The 25136-nt window shown below is 48.5% G+C and overlaps 1 protein-coding gene across 20 annotated transcripts in view; it reads left to right on the top strand.

The window, feature by feature from the left end:
• Positions 1-25136, top strand: part of CELF6 (CUGBP Elav-like family member 6) — a 582701-nt gene that overhangs the window by 346455 nt on the left and 211110 nt on the right. For all 20 annotated transcript variants that reach the window (XM_069624632.1, XM_069624633.1, XM_069624637.1 and 17 more), the window contains one exon: positions 4119-4167. In XM_069624632.1, the coding sequence (XP_069480733.1) occupies positions 4119-4167 (49 nt within the window). The remainder of the gene's footprint in view (positions 1-4118; positions 4168-25136) is intronic.

Raw genomic sequence — 25136 nt, forward strand, 5'->3', positions numbered from 1 at the left:
ACAAACCTGTGCATGCCTCTCTGTCATCCTAGGATACTGCACAATGCGTTGATGTTCTTTTAAACCTTGTATTTTGCTTACAAAAGCCCTCCACGGCTTCCTTCTTAGGTTCACAGAATATGAAAACCTGACACACATACTCGCATTCATGTATCTTCACAAACACACTTGCACGCAAACACATTGTATTCATCAGAACCCCACTTTTATTACACCAGGCAACACCCACCAAACTAGAAGCAATTAAGATACTGAATTATCCTTTTATTGCTATACCGACTATATCTCACATAATGGATTCAGAGCCACGCATTATCCGCGCAGAGCTCACTCAACACAGCTCTCGCTCACAGAACGAGGCAGGTACACCAACCCTAATTCACATAAGGGATTCAGAGCCACGCACCATGCATGCACAGCTCAACTAGCACAGCTCTCGCTCACAGAGCAAGGCAGCTGCTGGCACCACCCACCAGACCGACATTGTGCGCATGTGCAGACGGGAAAACATTAACTTGAGCGGACGGCACAGAAAATAGTTAAGGCACATCTCAAATATATGGTGCGCATGTGCACCCAAGAGACCCTGCAGGCCTCGGCACATGTGCATGGCGATCTCCAGAGTACGGCCAGAATCGCGCACCCGCAAAGAGAGCACAGCGACCCAAGGCCAGCAAGTCATGATGACTTGCTTAGTTGCTACGCACATGTCCCGAATTGTAGTGCGCAACCTCCCCTCCACCGCATGCCCAGAATATTAGTGCGCGACTCCTCACCCGGAGCTGATGCACAAATAGTCCTGTATTGCCAAACAGACCTTACTCCAAGCTAAAAGCTGAGAAGAGCAGACCGGGCCATCTGGCCAGGTAATAAGTATAGAGGAGGCTGTATAAAAGCTCCTCCCACCCCACCCTTGGACTCACCTGAGTCATATAGATTTGTAATTTCACAACCACAGCTCTGCTAATAAGGAACATGTCAAGTAAATTGACCACCTTCCTCCCACTGCACACCCTCAATTTTAGACTATAGACATAGGGCCTCATTACAGGTCCAGCGGTAACCGTGCTGGTAAAACTGCCAGGTTGTCGCAGACCCGTAATGAATTACCGGCACCTGATTTCCCGGTGCCACTGGGTTATTCCCAGTCCGGTGGCCGGGAAGTCAGACGCCAGCAATTTTGTTAGTCCCCATTCCGCTGGAATCCTATAGGTCTCCTATAGGCCTCCAGCGGAATGGGGACACAGGAGCACCGGCACCGTTAACAATGGTGCCAGTGCTCCCATGAGAACCCTTGAGAGCGGGTGCCGTCCCGCCCGGCAGATCTGACCCTGTCAGGCGGGATGGCACCCACCCGCAGAGTTGTACTGTGCCGGTCCAGAAACAGCGGTGCCAGTAGGCTTTCCGGCACCGTTGTTTCCGGACCGGCACAGTTGTAATGAGGCCCATAGTCTTGTAACCTCAGCACCACAGCTGTGTTAGAAAAAGTATGCAAGTGAACCCTCCTCCCCAAACTGCATGCTTTGAACCAACTTCCCTCTGCACGTCAAAAACAGTGTTGCTAATTTGAACAAGATGCATGCTCACCAGTACAGTCCAGCCCAAGCCAGCCCCCAGCGAGGATACACAATGGAATAAGTGGGCTGCCACCACTAGACACCAAGGGCCCCCCAACAATACGCATAACCATGCCTGATCCATTGCCACCCTTAGACACCAAGGGTTACGCATAGCCATGCCTGACCTGCTGCACAGCTAGACGCACAATCCCAGGAAATTGGTCCTGAAGAGAACGTCCATACCACAGGGAATACAGTCACCAGAGTCTAACCCACTGCACCTTCTACTTTTAGACAAATTGCCCAACCGGGTGACAACTATGGATATCATGAGTCTTAACTGACGCCCAACTCAGCATCACCAGCAGGCAGTGACCACCAACAACATGGGTAAGACCTCCAAGCCAGGCTACCTAAACTCACAGGCCCGACAATAGGGCTCTCATGAAACACATAACGAACCAAAAGCAATAGCCCTTAACTAACACTCAACCTTGTCCTTTCCCTCCCCTCGCCCTCCTCCCCAATGTTCACACTCAATACGTGTAATAACAATATGTTTGTATATAACTTACAATTAAATTGATATCATCATTCCTCAAATTGCCTTCAACAAATAATATGAAAAATCACTGTCACCATGTGTCACAATAAACACTTAATGTACCAAACTCAGCCTTGATAAAGACCCTGAGAGGTCGAAACATGTGTCGGCTGACCACCAAAACCACCCAAATAAAATGCTTGCAACCCACTGCAAACAAAGAGCCTAAGAGTTCAAATTCCTTTCGAATTAATTTCGAGCGCAATGTATCCGGGTTCAAACTGGCACTTATTTTATGATTTTGTCCAAAAAGACTGAAAAGACCCAACCAAAACCTCTACCCCCGCAGCCATCCCCCTGAAAAAATGAAAATAAAAAAGGGCTGGGGTGGCAGCGGGGGTGTCCCCCGCAGCCCCTACTCAATATAGTGTGAGCAGGGTTGCGGGGGTGTGCCCCGCAGCTGTCTTGAAGTCCCAAAAAAAAAAGGAACGGACCCTGCGGCGCCGGTTCCTGATCACGGAAGGAAAGAGAACAGGCGTTGCAGGGACCACTGAGTCAGGGACAAGGTAAGTAGTGGGGTGGGGATGGGAGTGTGTTAGGGGTTTGGCTAATTTAGAAATGTTCAGGGGAACCCCAGCACGTGCTCAGGCTCCACACCTGACGCGCTTGCCACCTCCTGTGAGTGGGTCTCAATGGCGTCACTTTTTGCCTGAAGGGACAGATGCCCCTGCTGGCCCTAATGGGCGATGCTGCGCCATCTCAGATTCGTGCCGGCAGCATCCTCTCTCCCCGAAGGCACGAGATGAAGCTGTCATGTAACCTAACAGGGACCCCCCTGCTTAACAGATATAGCAGCCTGTACATAAGGCAGTGGAGCCTACCATTATACATGGGGCACCGTTGTTCACCACTGCAATGCCCCACCTAGCCTTTATACTGTCAGGGCACTATCTGCTGGCCCCATGGTCTGTGCAGTACATTCTGTTCCACTGCACTACTTTCCCAGCAGAAGCCTACGCACCACACACAATGGTTCGGAGCCAGCATCTGGCCTTGCGATTCTTCTCACCCGCCTACCATCTAAGCAATAACAGTTGACGGCTGAGACACCTGTCAGCCAAAACTAAATATGGGATTGGATGTTTATCATAATGTCTTGTCAGGTTGCAACACCAAGGCAGTCCTTGCAAGTGTCAATTACTAAAATAGCCAATGACATGAATACAGGGTTACAATGAATACTTTTGTTCTCGCGGGACTGCGCATGCAACTATAAGTAAGCGCATGAAAATGTCTAATTAAGCTTGTTCATGCGATTAAAGCAAGCACTTTATAGGATGTAAAGTTTACGATGTTTGAGATGTATGTTTTGTCATGGTTTGATATATCCGATCCGATCTGTTTTGAATTAACTTAGGCATCAAGGCATGTCAGAAAGGCATATGCTTGTATCAGAAAAAGTGCCAGTTGTTACAGTTACCGTCATGTGAGCACTTATAATGCGATGTCGTATTCACATTTGGATATTATTGACATACTCAAAATGCACGCCACCGGAAACCATACGTGAACGAGGAAAGGGACGATTAGCGGGCTACGGTGCCCCTTCTACCACACCATTTCTGAAAATAACCTGTATCATATGTGCCATTGCTCCAATAGCAGACATGACCCATGCATTCAGGGGCTGCTACTGCAAATGAGAGTCCATTCTTGACATTTTAGCTGCTGTGAAAGAGGATTGCAACACATGGACCTCTTTTTGAGCCACAGACAGCTTGGCATGTTGCTCTTTGCCAGCTCTGCCCTTTTGCTAATCCATCTGGCTATATGGTCCTTTTATTGAGATCACTTTAGTGGTGTGGCATCGCTTACTTGAATTGAACAGAAACTCAGATTAGACGAAAGGAAAACAAAATGGCGGCCATGCTCTTTCTGCTCAAACTTATAGATGCTCACAACATCCCAATGTTCTCATTGGTCCCTAATTGTCCTCTCTCCATCTTTCCCTGTAGATGAACCGCCCCATCCAGGTGAAGCCAGCGGACAGCGAGGGTCGCGGAGGTAAGCAATGTCCTTTCTCTGTTGCCTGCATATCCGCTGCTGTTATGTGTTCTAGGATGAAGACACTGAGGCACCCACCCTCTTATCCTCATTGGGGCTATCTTTAGATGAGATTCTGAGGTTACATTCCTCACCTCAAAGGATCCCACATCAGGGCCCTGCGCCAGTGGAGGGTCTGAAACCTTTCCGCCCCACGGAGACTCTCCAGGAGGCCCCTGCTTCCTGTGTCTTAGTGTCATTGATTAAACTCGCGGTGTAATTAAAAACACACGTGTAAACATTGCTTTTCAGTTGTGGTCAGGATTTGTATACTGATAAAAGATATGTATACCTATCGAGTCTCTTCACCAGACCACTGTCTTTCAACCAGGTGTGTGTCACAGTGAGGAAGAAAATACATCATTTAATCAGTCAAATGTATAAAGGATGGCTCCACGCTCCATTAAATCCATGACTCAAACCATTGCACTAAAATAGAGAAGACATCATATCATTATAACAGCCACTAGTGTAACATGAACGCTTATTAAGTTCCACATCACCTGCCCAGTATCATTGTTTGATGTGTCACAGGTGTGCTCAAGAACACACCAACCCCTGAAGACGGTTCAAGGGTATTCATTAAAATGTTTGAGGAGGGTCTCACCAAGCGTCGTCCCTCTCTCGCTCCCCTCTCCCTCCCAAGCCCAGGCGTTCCTAAATCCCAAGGCAGTCACTGGAGTTCGGTAGTACGCAGAGGCCTGATCTTTGTACTCTGCTACCAGGGCTTGACTGGCATCTAAGACCTTACCTTGTGCTACTACTTGGCCCTGGAGTCCCCTGATCTCCCCACAAATGGCCTAATTTTTTTTCTGTGCGTTTTGTATTGACTGGGAATACTCAGACCATTTCTGTTGCAGGAGACTGATCTCCTCCCTCTGTACATTTTTGGTCTGCATTGTCTGCTCTAGGTCACATTCTATCTGTCTCATATGCCCCACTAATGTTTCATTCCCTACTTTTAGGTTAGTCAGTTTCTGAAAACAAGACTCACCTTTCTCCAGGTCTGCCTTCAACTGGCACACTTCCTGGCATAGGGTGTCTTTTTCCTGATACAGCCCTTAGTATCTATGAGCTGATTGGTTAGTAGTGAGGGCCTAAAAACGACCTCCTTATCTCTCTTGCTGCCTCTGGAAATTTCTAGCTGGATCCTAACCAGAAGGAAAGATCTTAAGAAGGGGTGCCTTTCAATCACCCGGGTCTCGCCACGGGGCACAGCCAAGACTGAAGACCCTGCTGCTCTTCAGCCTTCGGTTAGGCCAATGGTCAGGCCTGTGATCCCTACTCAGTCTTCTTTCCTCCTGCTGGCCTCTGGAGTCTTCGGACGGCAGCATCTTCACTCCTGCCACGCTGGCAACGCGATGGCATGCCTGACAATCCTCCTTCCCTTACTGATCTTCCCATTTGATAGGAAGCGTTATTTCTGTCCTAGGGAATGTGAAGCCCAAGGCAATATTTGGGTTTATCACAAGCAAAAAATAAAAGTACATTTTAGTGCACAGTTTCATATTAGACCTTGCTAAGCAGTGCATATTTATACTATATTCATGTGATCATGGAAAGTACTGTATGGGTGGCAGGGCACAAGTCGAGGGTACACACGGATGGACGGAGTTCACCCACTTTTTCCAGAGGGCACCTTGATATGCTAATTTCTGGTGATGCCACATTCAGTTAGTATGTTAATGAGCCCCCCCCACTTTTATTTTAGGACTGGGCGGAGAAGGTCACTGTAGTGGCCCACTCAATGATCATGCACACACAGGTTACGTGTAACAGGTGGAGGCGTTATTGCCGACTTGCATAATTACAGATACGGGCCCTTACTGTCCTTATGCTGGTGACTGATCAGCTATACCGGATGGTGCAGGATGTGGAGCTGTGCAGCTGCAGTCAATGTTAGGCTGAACTCCGAAGGACTGCCGGGGCTGCCATGGCATCCTTTGCTGCTCCCGTGCTCCGAATGGTGCTTCACGGCCAGCCCCCCCTCACGCTGGGTCGCGGTCTTCTCGCAAAAAGGTCGGGCACGACTTTTCGTGAGTTTGTCGACTCCACATACCTCCTCTTGTTGAGCAACAAAGAGTTATTCCATCACATAGTCTGCAAAATGTCCAGGTCTTCTCCTTTCACTTTGCGGACGAGTCCCTTCTACCTCTCCCTTGCGTGGGGGCATTTCCATCTCTGCTCTCCTCTCCTTCAGTACTTCACTCCTTCTCGGACTGTTCACTTCTTGAGCTTGAATTCCTTCAGACTGCTTCATCTCCTGTTGAGACTGCGCTTCCGTTAGCGACTGGTCACCGCCAGAACTTCTCTCAATGCTATTATGGTCTTGAACTGATGGACTATGCATTGCTGCTGTTCTCTTTTCATATACAGCTGCACGTTCTAGGTTCCATCTCCTCCCATCAAGGGTGCACACATGATTGGTCCCTCGCTGATACACTCTCATTGGTCGACTAAACTTGAATCCCGTCACAGGGTCTCTATGTCGCAGTTTAATTGCCTTTTTGGACCCTTTTGGACGGTGCTTCGCTGTGGAGCTCTCCTCTTCTCGTTCCTCCTTTTCATGCACTCTTTGCTTCTCCGCATTCACCATACGAACTCCTCCATGTCCACTGTGTCATCTTCTCTTATTTTTGACAGCCATGGTGGGACTAAGTTGGACGCTGCTCTCCCACCTCTGAGGGGGCGAAACAGTGATATGTTTGTGATCCCATTGGGGGTGAGACAGTGAGCCGGTATGGCTTCCTTAACTGAGCTATGAGGGTCTAATCCAGCTGCTCTAGCTAGTTGCATGGCGCCTTTGATAAACCAGTTTGTGCGTTCCACCGGGCCATTTGCCTGATGATGTAATAGGGCTGCCTTTATCTGGTGAATATTATTTTCCCTCAGAAATGTTTCCATCTCCCTTGAGACAAGTTGAACCCCATTGTCCGTGACTAATTCCCTGGTAACCCTTCTCTTTGGAAGACATCTTTGAAGAAGCGGATCATGGTGGGTGTGGTGATCTCCAGGACAAACTCTACCTCCATCCACTTCGAGAGGTAGTCTACCAACACAATCCCATGCTTGTGTTCCGGATTCATTAAATCCAATGGCCCTATAAAGTACAACCCTAGCTTTTGCCACACCCCTTCCAGCACCTGCGTTGGGTGTAATGGGGCTTGCCTGATCTTGAGTCCTTTATCGCTGTTAAGGCATTCATGACACCTTTCCGTCATTGCTCTTATGTCTGAATTCATGCCAGGCTGCTAGTATGATTCTCTCACACGCTTCCTCGTCATGTTGCTCCCCAGGTGTCCTGCGTGGGCCCTGCACATGATGTGTTCTCCTCGGCGTCACCGGTGGGATTGACTGATCGCCTCTCATTAGCATCCCTTCGTGTTAAAAAATCTCTTCAGCTATCTTCCAATATGGACGCAGGCCTTTCGGGACCACCTTCTCATCCGGCCATCCTTTCTGGACCTATTCAGTGACCTGTTTTGTCATGGTAACCTTGGCAGCCTCCACCCTCCAATGATTGTCACTCATCTCCAGAAACTCCTTGCTCCTGAGATCACCTAGAGATGCAACTTATTATTATTATTATTATTATTATTATTATTATTATTATTATTATTATTAACTGCGCATTCATCTTTGAGGAAGCTGGATGCTGTGTCTTTTCGTTCATGCATCCTGGACAGGCAGTCCAGTCCGCCTGAGCATTTTTCCAGCCTGCGATATGCTTCATCTCATAAGTATATTCTTGCAACTTTGCTTTGATGCGGGCCAAGCCGGGAGTGGAGGGTTGGGTATCTTCTGACCTCAGCATATGCACTAAGGGCTTGTAGTCCATTAACAAATGAAATTTCATGGCCCACACGCACGTTCGAAAGTAATCTACTGCCCAGGCACATGCCAGCATTTCTTTCTCTATGGTGGAGTAATTCCTTCCCGCTTCTGACAGTGCTTTTGAGGTGAATGCCACAATGTGCTCTTCATCCCCCTTCTTCTGGGTTAACATTGCCCCCAATCCATATGAACTGGCGTTGGTAGTGATCACTGTTCTCCACTGTGGGTTGAATGGTTGGAGGCAGGGTGCATGCATGATAGCTTCCTTGCTTGACCTCTTTGAAGGCTTGCGACTGCTCGTCTCTACACTGATAGTCTGCGCCTTTCTTGAGTAGTTCCCTAATGGAGGCTGTGGTTTCAGAGAAGTTAGGCACAAATTCTGCATAGTACTCTGACAGGCCTAAAAACGACCTCAACTGCTCCTTATTGTTGGGTTGGGATGCCTTCACTATGGCTTGCAACAGATCCTTCTTTGGGCTGATCCTTGACTTGGATATTGTGTAGCCCATGTACTCCACTTCTGCAGCGTGTAATATGCACTTGTTGTAGCCTAATTGAACTCCTGCCTTCTGTAATTTGGCTAGCACTCTGCAAATCACTTTGTCGTGCATCTCCTGATCCTCAGCATATATCAGGATGTCGTCCTGAAAGTAGGACACATTCCCTATATTTTTTAAAAAAGGAGTCCATCATGCGTTGGAAAGCCGACACAGCGAGGATAGGCCGAATGGCATTCGTGTAAACCCGTATGCACCAAATGGAGTTATGAAAGCTGTAGGAGTTCTCAACTCTCGATGCATACTGATCTGGTGGTTGTGTCCCTCATGTCGAGCTTTGAAAACCTCTTTCAATAACAGAATTAGTTCATTGATGCTTGGTAAAGGATAGTCGTCCGATACCACATCAATATTCAAGCTACTTAGGTCGATGCAAATTTGTAGGTCCCCTGTGTTTTGGTTTTTTATGAGCACAACCAGACTGAGCCATTCAGACAACTCTACCAGTTCAATCGTCCCTTCTATCAGCATCTTGTTGAGCTTTGCCTGCACTGCGCTTCTGGCTGTCACTGGTACTGGTCTCACCTTGTGCTTTACTGGTACAGCACCCTGTTTCAGTTTGATTTTGTGTACGTAGTTCCTGCTCTTCCCAGGTGTGTCTGTCAACAGTTCTGGAAATTCCTCTCATCGTCCCACCCTTAAACAGCTTGGTCCCTTTCTGCAAAGTATACCTTGGTCTTTGTACTTTCTTCCTTTGAACTCCACAGTAGCACGGAATTATCCCAGTAAATTCACTGTAGCCCCACCACAGAATGTGGGATTGTGCTTGCTCATGCAAACTTTCACTTTCTCTTTGCCGACCAAGCGTTTGAACATGTCTAACGCAATATGGTGAGGTCTGAGCCGAAATCTGCCATCACTCTCGCCTCACGTCCGTCTACCTTGATGGTGCAGTGGGGCTTTTCTCTGCCCGAGAGAGATCAAAGGTGCTTGCGGCCAGGAGCTCACTCTAGGACAGAGTGGACTGGTCCACTGCCTGCCTGAGAGAGGAGATGAAAGGTGCTTGCAGCCAGGAGCTCGCTCTGTGACAGAGTGGACCAGTCCTCTGCCTGCCTGAGAGAGGAGATGAAAGGTGCTTGCAGCCAGGAGCTCGCTCTGTGACAGAGTGGACCAGTCCTCTGCCTGCCTGAGAGAGGAGATGAAAGGTGCTTGCAGCCAGGAGCTCGCTCTGGCACAGAGTGGACCAGTCCTCTGCCTGCCTGACAGAGGAGATCAAAGGTGCTTGCAGCAAGGAGCCCGCTCTGGGACAGAGTGGACCAGTCCTCTGCCTGCCTGAGAGAGGAGATGAAAGGTGCTTGCAGCCAGGAGCTCGCTCTGTGACAGAGTGGACCAGTCCTCTGCCTGCCTGAGAGAGGAGATGAAAGGTGCTTGCAGCCAGGAGCTCGCTCTGGCACAGAGTGGACCAGTCCTCTGCCTGCCTGACAGAGGAGATCAAAGGTGCTTGCAGCAAGGAGCCCGCTCTGGGACAGAGTGGACCAGTCCTCTGCCTGCCTGAGAGAGGAGATGAAAGGTGCTTGCAGCCAGGAGCTCGCTCTGTGACAGAGTGGACCAGTCCTCTGCCTGCCTGACAGAGGAGATCAAAGGTGCTTGCAGCAAGGAGCCCGCTCTGGGACAGAGTGGACCAGTCCTCTGCCTGCCTGACAGAGGAGATCAAAGGTGCTTGCAGCAAGGAGCCCGCTCTGGGACAGAGTGCACCCTCCCCCTGCCTGAGAGAGGAGATCAAAATGTGCTCGCAGCAAGGAGCCCGCTCTGGGATAGAGTGAACCAGTCCGCTGCCTGCTTGAGAGAAGAGATCAAAGGCACTTGGAGCCAGGAGCTCGCTCTGTGACAGAGAGGACCAGTTCTCTCCTTTCCTGAGGGAGGAGATCGAAGTTGCTTGCAGCCAGAAGCTCGCTCTTTTGGCTGTTCCTGTCTCTGTGTCTACATGTGCTACTGTGGTGAAAGACCCTCCTGAAAGGCCCAGTTGCACCAGCTCTTTGCCACAACGCTGCTGCCAGCAGGTAGCTAGTTTGCTGCTGCCCAGAGATGAGAGGGAAGGAGCGGTCTTCTGGTGATGGGTGGACCAACGAAGGGGATAGCTCAGCGGCAACTTGCACGCCTTGGAAACAAGACGACACAAAGCAGCACAGATTCGATCCCTGGGTCTGCGCTTAGAAAACTCTGGGTATTAAGCACGTTAAAAAATATGCAACTAAGACAAATTCCCCTAACAGCGCCTTGATGCCCCCAGGCTGTGTGAGCGCTATAAAAATGCAAATTAAAAAAAAAAAACCTGAGGAGAGTGTGGCACTCAAATGCGAGAGATTTGGTTTTAGCTCGTGAGCAGGCCCTGTGGGTGAAGGTGCGACCTACATCTGCACCGGACCACCTCCATGGTGCTGCCCTGTGCTTTGCAGGAAACCTTATGCACTTCGCCACTTTCAAGCTGTTTCTCCTTTTCCTCCTCTCCTTTCTCCCTTCCACCACTCCCTCCTATTACCTACTCTTTCTCCTCTCTCACCTCTGCTTCTGCCAACAATCGTCTAACTCTCACACTCCCCTCTTTCATGGTTGCGCCTTTATACTCCTCCCGGCATTGTAATTGGGATTGGGAGTGGTAAAGCTGCTGCATCTGTGAGACCAATGAGAGTGGAGCCTCTGATTGGTGGAGACATTTGCAAACTACAACTCTCGTAGCTGTTTACTGTTGGGTTGCAGAGAAGGCTGTGCGTGGTGCTGCGCACCAAGGGGATATAAGATTGATCTGCCATTTTGGAGTCAGGCGTCCCTTCCTTCGTGGCTGCCTGACTCCAGGACTGCATTTCCAGAGTGTGCCAATGCTGATTTCCGGCACCCGTACACTTCCCTGTGGTGCCAGGTTAACGGTAAGCCCTCTCAAGCCTTAATAGGCCCAGCTCGCAGGTCTTTCTGAGATCCAAGCTGAAGCACCTGCCATTGGTGGACACTGAGTAACCGCATCGATGTCAACTGACCTGCGACTCCCGAGTTTGGCCCACAATAAAACACACATCCTTTGAGGCAGCAAAGGTGTCGGGGAAACCCACGAGCAGGGCAGGTAGAGAAACAAGGTACTCCCTTTACTACAGTGATGGCTGGCCCTTTTGGGTGCATAGCGTGCCTTTCATGCAGTACAATTGCTTTACCGAGGTCTGCTTCTGCGAAACGATCAGAGAGCTTTGACCTTCCGTGACCTCTTAAAGTTTGCAGATTTCAGAACCCGGAATATAAAAAAAAGGATGGCCTTGTACCATCATCTCCAAGAAAAAAAAGCAAATAAGATGGATTGGAAGTCAGGCCTAGAAGTTATTGGTGGGCTTAGGTTGAAAATAATGCTCATTTCTGAAAATAAGTCACGCACTGGAGAGACCTACACACACGTGTTTACAATCGGCTTCATTGTAAGTCAAGATCACTGTGTTTGCTCCATCACTATAACTATCAATTACTGATGTTTCGATTTATCAAGAAAGTCGCAGATAGTGAACACTCATTCTCAAAACAGTTCCGCCCCAGTTCACAAAGCACTCCAGTGCAATCCCACCACATTTGAATGCCTATTAAAGGGTAACTCAAAAGTACAATGCAGTGCACCCTTCTGCTGAGTGATGCAGATAAGATGGCGTGCTTATCTGTCAAACCAAGCACAAATCAGTCGACTAAGGAACCGTCACCGTTATTGAGGCAAATGCACGTGTCCACACTATTAAAAACTATTGCAAAAAGGAATACAAGTAAAACGTGCTTGCCTGTAAATCTAATGCAATTGTCCTCAATGTGTGGGTGCACAGCGCATTTTGTCTTTTTAGTGAGGTGCATGGAGCCATGCACATTTTTGGTGTGAGGGCCACAGGTGTGTGGGCAGCGCGCAAGTGACCCTGGAGCCCACTGTGAAAAGGTGACATCTGTGTAGCTGCCATGTGTTATCAGTGTGGCATGAAAGCATGCCAACTCCCTGCTGTCTACTCTAACTGGGGGACTTTGAAGGGGTGACCTGTGGTCTTGTACCATGGGGGAGACAGCGCTAGGGATCGGAGGAGGTGCTGCGGTATCCTCTGTATACCACTTCTGGGGCTAGCATCACGAAGCGGGTGGCAGTTCCCGGCACCCAGGGTCTCCAGGTTCCTGACTTCACCCCACAGGGCAGTTTTCAGAGGCGGCTGGTTTCCATGGTTTCCCATCGAGACAAACGCTGAGGTGCCAGTGCCATAGTGGAATATCAGATTGGTTTTAAGTCATTCTATCTGAAGGCGTGGACATGAAAACTGAGGTATGTATAACTTATGTACCATCTGCACATTTGTGCTTGACCAGTCACAAGTGATTTCAATGCCCCAGAATTAAGCTGTAATGGGGGAATCTGGTAATGAGGGAGTGAAAGCCAACCATGTGTGCAGTGCCTTAAGTGGCAAGGCACAACGAGCCGGGCTCATCAACAGGGCGTGGCCCAATGGCAGGGGGTATTGCTTGCTGACTCATTAGGGCACCCCACCTTGATGAGCCCCGGCTTAATGGCCTACAGGCACCCCCGCCAGGCAGCCCTTTGCAAAGATCAGCACCCTCTCACTGATCTCTACATCTATTACCTAAAAGGATGCCTGGCGGGGGACCGCAGGCACATGTTTTCAGTTTTAATGGTGGCACTGCCCCTCGCCAGGCATCTCTTTAGCTAAGAGATGAAGCCCCTCTTGTGGCAGATCATCTGAAGACTTTGCAAGGAGTCGCAAGAAGAACTCATCATTGGACCCTGGCTGAAGGTACAGTCTGCCCAACATCTTCGGCCAGTGAAGGAGGTAGGGCCAGGACCTCCAAAGAGGGAAGCACGATCCCTCCCCCTTACCTAAAGGGATGCCTGGCGAAGGGCAGCAGTACCACTAAGGCTGAAAAGGTGAGGCCGCTGGAAGCCAAGGTCTTTTTTCCTAAAGCCCGAAGCTCCTGCAAACGAGCAAGAGCTTCAGGCTTTAGAAAAAAAGCGGACTCAGACCCAGGCTAGCCCCGGCCCACTTAATGCCCTGCGTGTATGCAATTCTGCTTGCCATTCCACAACACAAAGCACAGGTTCTGGTCACAGGAACATTCCTTGAGCCTTGCTGATTACAGTGGTGCCGTTACCTGACTGTCAATGAAACCTGAGCACGGCCATCATGACCTGATCTATATATGATGGCAGTACAGACCATATAATATGAGTACCTGGGCAGATCCTGGCAGATGATGAGACTAGCTGGCTATAAAATGGAAAAAGCAGGGCAATTGTGTGTGTGCCAGGGTATATGATGGCAGTGACTGGCAAATGCCTAGGAAATGTCCCTACAGAACCCAAACTCCTGGCTTTGACCAGTGCCTGTTATTTTGTTTTACTTTGAGCATGCTGCATTCTGGTCCTTGGACGTCACCCTTTAAATTGGATAAGTAACATTGCAGGTGCCGGAATTCGATATAAGCTAAAACGCAAGCATTGGCTAAAGGCCTGACTCCGAATCTGCGATCATTTCTGAGTGCCTTGTTTTTTCCTCACTGTTCTTCTCGCCCTGCTATTTCTGTCTTGGCAAGTTCCGTCTACTTTGGCCCAGAAATTAGGATAAATAAATAATGGTTTTTCTTTTCAAATACAACACGGTCCTTTCTTTTCTTTTTAATTCAAGGAAAGTCATCCATCCACCGCTTCAAATGTTAGATTGCCATCTACCGGTCAAGTCGCGAAGTACCGAAGCGAAGTCCAATAGCCGTTTTTATTATCGTCTCGTTGATAGGACGCCATCCCTTACTCCCTTACGATGTTTTAATTATAATTGTCTCCACCTTCCTTCCCTCCTCTTTTCCTTCCTTTCACTTTCTTCCTCCCCTTTTGTATTCCTTTAACTAATTCCTCCCCGCCATCAACCCCCCCCTTTCCTCACTTTATTCCCCCTAATTTTCTTCCTGACTGCCTCTGTCCCTTCCAAGCACCAACTTTATTCAGACCATCTTCCTATCTCCCTCCGCCCATCCATCCATCCCTTCAACACGCCCTTACCTCCGTTCCTCCCTTCTTCCGAGTCTTACTCCCCCCTCCTCACCTTCCTTGCTCCCTTCCTGCTGGTCAAGTGGCACAGCGAGTAGAGCGCTCGCTTTGACACCCGTGCTAGAGCCTGCTAACGTAGGTTCGAATCCCGGCGGGGCCAAACTCAGCCTTTCATCCTTCCGAGGTCGATAAATGAGCACAACACACCGTGGACAATAATAAGCAGCGCTCAGATACCTGAGGGTTTGTAGCGCTATATAAATGCTAAATTATTATTATTATTATTAATTCCTTGATCTCCTTTTCTACCTGCTTTCTATTGTCCTTCCATCCGCCCTTCCATCTAGCATTACTTTTTTCTAACTTGCTTCCTTTATCTTTGATCCGCTTCCCTCCGCCCCTCTCTCTATCTTCATTCTTTCCTCCCTCTCTTCCCTCCTTTCACTTCTTTTCCCTCTACCTTCCATGATTCTTTCCCTCATTGTACCCCTACTGTCCTTCTAACATTGCCTTTTATTCCGGCTTACGTGCTTTTTGTCTCTCTCCTTGCCTCCTTCCACCCTTGCCTCGCTCTCTCTTCGATCTTTTCTTCCTTCCACACAATTTCGCCCATCACAATTACAGGGAAGCAGAGGCTCGTGCATGTTTTCCTACCTTGCCTCTTTCCTCCTTCTTTCGATCCGCCACAATGACCGACACAAGCACATCATGCGTCACCTTCCAATGCGGGCAGACCCTGCAACCAGAGAGGCCTACACGCAATGCCCAGAAGGGCGCCCAGGTCCCATGGCGCTTGCCATACAAGATAAACCACAAGACCACTACCGTGACCTGTACAGTAACTAGACCAATGAACGTTAGGATCCTGGGAGAGGTGCTGCGTAATCCCATGGGCTTGAATGCACCCTTCATTAGCCCGTATAAGCCCGCGTTCCACCATGGACTGCCATCACCCCTTCCCAGAGCAGCATTTTCTCCCTCGACTAGTGTCATCATACCCCCCACCCCTATGAGTGGTCCACAAACCCCTGAACCGTCTCTCCACTTTCCTGCTTTCCCCTGCTGCTCTGTCCCTCGCCGCCTCGCTCCCATTTCCCAAGACAGCCACCAACAACATAGAAAAGAGACTAACACTCTTTTCTACAGTGCGTGACAGCCATCTTTTTTTTAGTTCTTTATAAGGGGCTCAAGCTTGCTCTGGCGGCGTGCACCCAATACCCTTAAAAATATATTTCTGATGCTTCTGAACATTCTTAGATTCAGAGCTATGCTTATAGTCTGACATCTAATGGTAATCGCAGAGTATTGGATCTTTTTTTTCAAAGATCGAAAAGGGACGTCGACCTGGGACTATCTGTAAAACGTTCCGTACTGTGACAAGTAGTGTGGTCTCCCAGATAGTTTTTTTCCACCATACTGGTCGGGACCTTTAATGCAAAGTTCATGTTAATGAGATCTGTTGCTATATATTATTGCGTCTTAAACGCACACTTTCAACGGTTTGACTCGATGACTTTCCTGTTCACATCTTCAGATTTTTGGCTGACTTCTCGATGGCTGGCGACGACCTTCAAGGCTTTGGCCTTTCACAGTAGGGAGAGTGGAGTCCTTTCTTCTTGACATTACTCTTTAGAGAATGCCTTTTCTGACCTCCCCTCTTCTTTTCCTTGTCTGGCTGCTATTTTTCTACTTCATGATGGAGCAAACTCCATTCAAATTGTGTTCCTTCCGCAATAGGAAGTTACCTTGGAGGGACACTCAGAAGGAGTGTAATAATTTCTTACCTCATGACCACGACGAGCCGCGCTGCAAGGCCTGTTGACTCTTTAAGCCGAAAACTCTTAAAGAAAGGTGCCCCAAGCTTGGGTGGCCTATGTATGCAGGCCAAGTCCCATTCCCCTACCGGCGCTGTCGCCTCGGATGAGGAACCCTCCAGCAGCCACGGCCCCAGTTCGGAGGTCTAAGACATTGTGGCAGAGTCTGCTGACTCCCACGTGTCGTCCCTAACTCCACTAGGCATTCGGAACTCACTGCTATGGGGAAAACACTCACTGATGACAAGGGCACACATGCTCACACCACCAAGGTTAAGAACAAAACCCCTAATTTTCCCTCAACGGTACCACCAAAGAAGCCAACGGCACCTGCAGAACCATCAAAATCTTCGACACACCCTGCTGAACCATCTAGTTCTTGACCCTCTGAGCCTATGCATTTGACTCATGGTCCTAAGCCTTCCGCTATACAAGGTGTTCCCCTAAAGTTTCGGCGCCTGTTCTGACACGTCGAAAGACACTTCTGTCAAAGTCGCTTCAGGGTCCAGGACCAGGAAATGGTTTGAAGAATGTATGGAGAAAGTGTCTGAATTCATTGATTTTTTTAGACCGGTTTGATGGTATTACTCACAAGAGAGCTCACTCCTTTGAGGAGGACCCTATGCCCTACAAGTCTCCTAGACGTCGGTCTGCTGTTTTCTGCTCTGCCTCTCCTTCACCTGAGTTGGTTGACACCCCCCCGGGGATATTTTTAAGGATGATCAGTATGATCAAGATGACAAATTGTTCTATGTTCCAGACCAAGACATTGGGCCTCATTACACGGTAGGCGGTAAGGGATTACCAGTACCGATAAGGGCACTGGTGCCGGTAATCCCTTACTGCCCTACTACGAGGTCCCTTAGCGTGTCCCTCCCCTAACACCTGGTCTGACCAGGCGTTATGGAAGGGACCCGCTAAGGGACTTCAGAGCTATTAAAGGTACTGCAAATTGCGGTACCTTTGTTAGCTCCTTCCCCATTCCCATTGAACCCTATGGGGGATCAAATGGGAATGGGGAATGGTTCCCGGAATGGGGACTTACTGGGTCCTCCAGGGTCAGAGTGACCCGGTAAGTCCCTATTCCGGGAACACGGACCCGGAATGCGGTAAGGGGGTAGCCATGGCGCTAATAGCACCATGGCTACCGCCTACCATGTAATGAGGCCCATTGTGTCCCCAGATCCTACCTCTCAGGTCCCGGGTGTCTGCATTAACACTGATGACCAGGGGTTTGGCCCACTACCCCTGCTCATGAGGCAGAGCCTCAAAATATCTTTTTAGATGCCACGTCCATTACTCTGCCCACAGAGGCTTCCCCTATTGACGACCAGCTGCTCTTCAATAACATTCTTAAGAAGGCAGCAGACAATTTTAAGATTGTTACTCAAGAGGCGGTGCCTGACTCCGTCTTTGTGGAAGACATCCGAAAGGAAAAGATACTCAGTCCGTCCGCCTTCTCAACTCATAATGAAGCGCATCTCTGCTTCTTTACTCATGCCCTCCCTTACTCGGGCAGTGAACCCGCGGGTTGAGAAAATGTTTAGGCCCGCTCCCTCGGACCCCCTCTACATTCGGGAACACTCCATCCCGGATTCCCTGGTGGTCACCACGACCATAAAGAGGGGTGGTGATCCCTTGTCTTCAGCTGAGGCTCCTCCCAACAAAGACTTTAAGAAACTCTATGCCTTTGGCAAATGAAGCACATCTTCTGTGGCTTATAATAGTCGTATTGCCAATAACACCATCTTGCTTACCAGCTTCAATGATGTCCAGTGGGAACTCGTAAAGGATGGACTTCAGAGTGTTCCTGAACCAGCTAAATCACAACTACTTGCTATTGAGCAAGAAGGATGCCAGGTCACTCCGAATGTTTTTTTTAAAAACACGTTGGACGCCACAAAGACAGCTGGCAAAGTGTTGGTGGAAGGGACTATTTTGAAGCGTCACGCCAGGTTGAAAAACCCTGGTTTCAAATCCGAAAATGCAGGCCTCACTTAATAAGCCCATTGAAGAGTCTGCTCTTTTTGGTACGACGGTGGACGATGCACTTGAAATGGCAAAGAAATAACATGAGACCCTGAAGTCTCTTAACCAGATTTCCAGCAAGCCGTATGTGCAGCTCAGGGTCTTTAATATCCATTACTTCTTTCAGGGACATTCCTTCTCTAGAACCGCACAAGGTTCCTATGGAAGGTTCGCCCTGGTACTCTGGGCAAGCAGCGGCCAACACATATCAAGCCCCTCAACAGCAGGGGTTTCGTCATGGCAAAGTAAGGGGTAAAAATGCAGATGCCAGAGGCTCCCTGTCCCTGCCAAAAAATTACTCTCTGGTCCGGGGCCCCTCCTATGGCTTTCCAGTAGGAGGTTCTATAACATGCTTCACCTACGCATGGGAGGGAATCACTTCAGACAAGTGGGTGCTCAAGACAGTGGGTGAGGGTTACTGCATCGAGTTTCTTCAGACACCTCGGTACCGGTGTCCAGTCAAAGTTTTGAAACATTAGTTTCGAATGTCAAAAGTTCAGACACAAAAGTGTCGGAAAAAAAAGTTTCACATTTTTTTTATTTAATATTGAAGGGTTTATTTTAATTTAGTATAGGTAAATAAGTGTTTAAAAAAGAAAAAAAACAGGGTTATGGGGGGAACCCCCCCAAAATTAAAACATTTGAAACTTTTCTTTCCACACTTTTGTGTCGGAACTTTTGGCATTCAAAACTTTCACTGTCAAAACAGTCACTAGGAACCATTGGTACCACCCGCCAAGAAACAGAAAAATGTCTCCAGACCATCTCCTCATTCTTCAGGCAGAAGTGGCCGCTCTGCTGCAGAAGGGAGCAATAGAGCTCATACCAGATCATCGGGTAAACAAGGGTATTCATTCAATATACTTCCTTGTACCCAATAAGGACCTGACCATGCACCCTGTTTTAGACCTGCACCCAGCAAATAGGTATGTAAAGTCTAAAAAATTCAGGATGACAACCCTGCAGGAGGTAATGCCACTGCTAAAGCACAGGGATTACATGGCCACTTTGGATATGAACGATGCATACATTCATATTTCAATGTTGCCAGCGCACAGAAAGTGCCTAAGGTTCAAGACGAGAGAACATTCACTATCAATTCAAAGTACTCCCCTTCAGGATTGCCTCTACCAAGGTTCTGGCAGTGGCAGCTGCTCACTTGCGCAGACAGTCTGTTCCGGTGTACCTTAATCTAGACGACTGGTTCATAACAGGAGACACGCACTAAGCGTGCCTGGAAAACACCCAAAAGACGGTAGACCTTCTCTTTCAACTGGGGTTCTCTATCAACAAAAAGAAATCAAGTCTTGTCCGCAGTCAAGTGAAACAATTTCTTGGAGCCCTGATTCAGACAGAAGATGGACTTGTCTTCCCCTCCAACAAGAGGATCCAAAACATGTTGTTCCAAATCCCTGAGTTTGTAGGCGGCCGTCAGATAAACGTACGAAGAGCCATGCAGCTATTAGGAATGATGGCCTCCTGCATTTTCCTGGTTCCGCACACCTGTTTGCACATGCTTCCTATGCAGGAGTGGCTCTTGAGCCAATGATGTCAAGCATGTGGTCAGTGGCACGATCTAGCGTCTGTCGCGAAAGCCCTCATTCTGTCACTGCAGTGGTGGACGAAAGACAACCTTTAGAAGAGGAATACATTCACCACCTCCGCAGTAGAGGCCACTCTCATCACGGACTCATCCCTGTCAGAGGAGCACACTGCACCGGGTCACAATCTGTATCAAACAAACACATCAACCTGTTAGAGCTAGTAGAAGGATTCAAAGCAGTGAAAGCTTTTCAACAACTACAGGGGAAGACCATTCTAGTCCTAACAGACAACACCACGGCCATGTTTTATATAAACAAACGGGGGATGGGTGGTCTCACTCTCCAGGGCTGTCCAAACTGTCACAAAAGCATTTGGTAAGTGGGCACTCAAACAGAACATGTTCCTTCTGTCACAACACGTTCCAGGGAACACAATCTTCTTACAGACGTGCTCAGCAGAGACATTCAGCTACCCATAGAGCACAAGTGGCGTTCACATGAACACATTTTGCACAACGTCTTTGCAGACTGTGGGTATCCAGAAATTAACCATTTTGCACGCAATGCTCAGACTACGTATCCCCAAAAGATGTCCAAAGGGGGCAGTCTCTGGATCAAATGGTCGGGGAGATTTGCTTATGCTTCCCCCCCACCCCGTCTGACTCCTCTCCTCAAAAGAATCCTTCACATGATGCACCAGGAACAAGTTACACTAATCCTGATAGCACCAATGTGGGCACGTCAAACGTGGTTCTCACACCTCATAAGAATGTCACTTTGCCCTCCGGTGAAACTGTCTTTCCCCTACAACAAGCTGTCTCAGGATTAGGGGACAACTCTAAACCCATGTCCTCAAACTCTCAACTTATTAGCATGACTCCTAAAGTCATAGAGTCTGGCCATCTCCAACTGCCACAAAGATGTATGGACAATCTTAGGGATGCACGAAAACCGAATACCAGAAACTGTTATTTCAATAAATGGAGACGTATTTTCCTTTGGTGTGCTACTCGTAACATCAACCCTGTTGATTGTTACCCCCACACACATAGGCCCTCATTACGACCCTGGCGGTAAGGGGTCTACGCCAGCGTTAGCTGCGCCGACCCCTTACCGCCAACTACGAGTTCCCAGAGCGCCATGGTCACTTTTCCGCCCGCTTTTTGCGGCGTAAAAATCCATGGCGCTATGGGACCTCGGTGTTAATTACGCCACCGTAGTGTACGGTGGCGTAATTAACACCTTCCCCACTCCCATTGAGCCCTATGGGGCCGAAATGGGAATGGGGAAGGGTAAATGGGTCAATGGGGACTTACCGCCCCGCCGACCTCGGAATGGGGCGGTAAGTCCGCCATCCGCCATGGCGTAAAGGGACTTTGCGCCATGGCGGAAAAGTCCGCCGATGGCGGAAAAAATCCGCCAGGGTCGTAATGAGGGCCATAGTCCTTTATCTTTATACTCAGGACTAGTCTTTAACTCACTGAAGGTACACCTTACTGCCCTCTCTGCTTACACCACTGCTTTTTGCAAGATTTCCTGGTGGAATCTCCCGTTAATCAAGGCTTTTATGGAAAGGTTGAAAAGACTTCACCCACCCGTTTCTAATCACACTTCTGGATGAGACTTGAATGTTGTCCTTACTAAACGCATGGATCCTCCTTTTGAACCAGTGCACAAAGCTAGTCTTAAGGCTTTCACCTACAAGACTGCTTTTCTGATGGCTATTACTTCCAATAGGAGAGTGAGTGAACTACAGGCACTATCAGTTCAAGACCCATGTGTTACTGATCATAAGGACAAAGTTGTTTTGTGCACACATCCACGCTTTGCACCTAAATTCATCCCCAAGTTGCATATTAGCCAGTCCATTGAACTTCTTTCTTTCTTTCCAAATCCCACTAACTCAGCTGAAAGATCCTCCATACACTAGATGTCAGGAGCACAGTGATGTATTACCTCAATAAGACAAAACCACTTCGAAAGACAGATCAGTTCTTTGTCCCCATTGCCACTGGTAGAGAAGGGGGATCCTGTCTCTGAGTCTGCAATATCTAAATGGATTGTTACATGTATCCAGACGTGTTGCTCTCTGTCTAAGAGAGCCTTACCTTTTACACATAGAGCACATTCTACTCGAGGCACAGGGTCTACTATAGCTTTCATTGGAAATGTTCCTCTAGATTGTATTTGAAAATCGACTACCTGGGATTCTGTTCATACCTTTACACAACATTAGTGCTTAGATAAACATTCTAAGACCGATTCTCAGGTGGGTCAAGCAGTGTTAAGACTTCTCTTTGCTGCTGTTCCTTCAAACATCCCACCACCATCTCCTGTACTGCTTGCTAGTCTATGCACAGCGTGTGATTCTAAGCAAATTCACAAGCATCAGAAGACATGCATTACTCACCGTAATCTTATTTCTGGATGCTTTTATCTGCTTAGATTCACATGTGCCCGCCTTTCATCCCCTCCTGGAGTTGAAGGAACATAGACATCTTACAGCTTCTTTTCTTCTGTACTCACACATTTTCTTCAGGATCCCTCATGGCAGAACAAAAACAACCGGGGGTGGGGGGTGGGGCTAGATGCATGAGGATTCATGAGTACACTACAGGAATAGTGTTACAGTCACGTCCCTTTTCAATCTTCAAAAAAATATGTAACACTCCGCGATTACCACTAGATGTCGGACTATATGCACAGCACGTGAATCTAAGCAGAAACAAGCACCAGAAATACACGATTACGGTGAGTAATGTATGTGATATTAGCATGGGAGAGGGAGCCCCAGTTTGTTAATAGCGTTAAGCACTGGGTTTGCGGTGTAGACTTGGGCGGTAATTACCCTACACCCTCACAGAAGCCCTTGCTTTACTTGGGTCCACCATGGCCAATCTAGCAGGCCATTACCAGCAGTGCTTTAAGTGGGTGGTAAATTGAGGGGGGGTTCTCTTTCAGGGATGTGGCCTAAGTACAAGTGCTTTGGCCACATCCCCCAAAAAGAGCCCGAAACAAGAGCCCCCCCTCCAAGCCCTTGCATTGAAGGTGCTGTGGTTAAAGGAATGCCTGTGGGGGTCACTGTCCCTGCCAGGCAACCCTTTAACCACACAGCTCCTTGAATGCAATGGTCTGCCTGCTGCTTGATGTCTCTTTATTTCTGAAACAGGAGGAGGCCTGGGTTGGCTCTTCGAGACTTCCAAAAATTTTGATCATGGGGGACCTTAATTCTCAGATTGAGCCAGTGCCTACCTTGGAAGATGGTATGACAGAGGAGGATAACTTCTGGGTTTTGACCCCCTCCCGCCCCAATTACCACTCCCCTAGGACACAGTATATGGCAGTGGAAGAGATGGTCATTTTGTTAGCTTCTGTTAAGCTCAGGGCGTGTAATGGCTGATTTTCTGGTGACTGCCCTGCGGCCCCTACTTTTGATAATGGCCGTCGTCCAGTAAAATTTAATATATATTGATTAACCTGGAGGCCTGGGGATTTATCAGGGCATCTGAAGTCATCAAGAGGGTGGAGAGTGATCACCACCCCCTATGTATGGTGGTGAGTAAGGACTTCTGGGGGGACAAAGGAGGGAGTAAGGTTGCCCACAATGGTAAAGAACCTGTCCCTGATTCACATGGACAGGCAAGAAAGAATGTGAGGTGGGGTTGTTTGGACCTGGAAGAGGTTATCCTGTAGGTGTATGCTGCCATTTGCCCACTCTAGAGGCCTTTGTGTGGTCAGATCTGAGAGATGCCATTGCCATGATTAAATTCCATGAGGAAATCATGGAGAAAGCGGGAGCCCACTTTTCTAAACCTGCGAAAAACCGTAGAAATACCTAGGGAGAAAGCGATTCCCTGGTATGATAGGGATGGTGTCAGGAAGCCAAGGGATGGCTTATAGCCGCCACTAAGTGCATAGGGCCCGAGAGGTGTGCTGTGGTCAGATGGGCTAGAGCTGATTTCCGTAGGATGCTGAGCAAGAAGAAAGGAGCTGGCATGAGGACTTATGGAGGGCTCAGATTGAGTCCCGATAGATTTCTTTAGAAATTAGTCTTTGATTTGGGTCCGTATCTGACCAAATTATTCAATGCAGTACTGGCTAGTACTAAGGTCCCGGGGTCTTGGACTGGGGCCAAGATTGTCAGAATACACAAAAAGTGTGCATTTGATGACCCTGTTACCTTTAGACCCATCTCCTTACTGTACGCTGGGGGGAAGACATTCACCAAGGCCCTCCTATTTCATCTCGACGACTGGGTTCTGAGCACTGGGGTAATAGATCATCGGCCAGCCGGGGTTTTGTGAGGACCTGAGTATGACTGATCAAAGCCTCCGACTGTGACTCATTTGCGAAAAATACTCTGCTTAGAAAGGTAAATGTCTATGCTGTGTTTGTCGATCTACGGACAGCATTTGTTACAGTCCCACGGGTACGCTTATGGAAGGTCCTTGAGGAGCTTGCCATTCCTGTGGCTTTGCTCCAGCAAACCAGAGTCTTTGTACAGGGAACTCAGCGGTGGTCCGCTGGAGCGTGGATGGAAGTACCACCCGTAGTATTGACATCCAGAAGGAAGTACGGCAGGGATGTGTGCTGATGCCCAGGCTGTTTTGTTTTTTATTAACAAAATCTTGAAGAGGCTCTTGGCTGTTCAGACTGACGCCCCTTCGTTAGCAGGTGATAAGTTCCCTGCATTGTTGTTTGCTGATGATGCAGTGCTCCTTTCTCTTACACCAGGCGGTGTGCATGAACAATTGGAGATCTTTGTGGCATTGTCTAAAATGAATGGGCTTTCTTTGAATATCAAAAGAACCAAGGCCATGATCTTCAATGTTAATCCTAGGAAGAAACAGAAGCGCCTATCTCTCTCCCTAGAGGGGGGTGTCATTGAGCAGGTCCAGTCCTATGATTACTTAGGCCTGAGAGTTATGGCGTCATGCAGTTGGAAAAAGCAGGTTGAGAAGGCTAATCTCACTTTGGTCAGATACTGTGGGGCCCTCACCAGATTTATCAATGAGCATGGGAATGGGGCAGTGCGGGTCTCGCTGGAGGCTTATAGAGCGCAAGCACGCCTGGCAGCATTGTACGGGGCGGAACTCTGGGGACAAGTGGAGATCAAGTCTCTTGTAGTGGCCGATACATCATTTTTTAAAAA

Source organism: Ambystoma mexicanum, chromosome 11, assembly GCF_040938575.1.
Source record: "Ambystoma mexicanum isolate Mex_15411 chromosome 11, UKY_AmexF1_1, whole genome shotgun sequence".
Classification (NCBI taxonomy): domain Eukaryota; kingdom Metazoa; phylum Chordata; class Amphibia; order Caudata; family Ambystomatidae; genus Ambystoma; species Ambystoma mexicanum.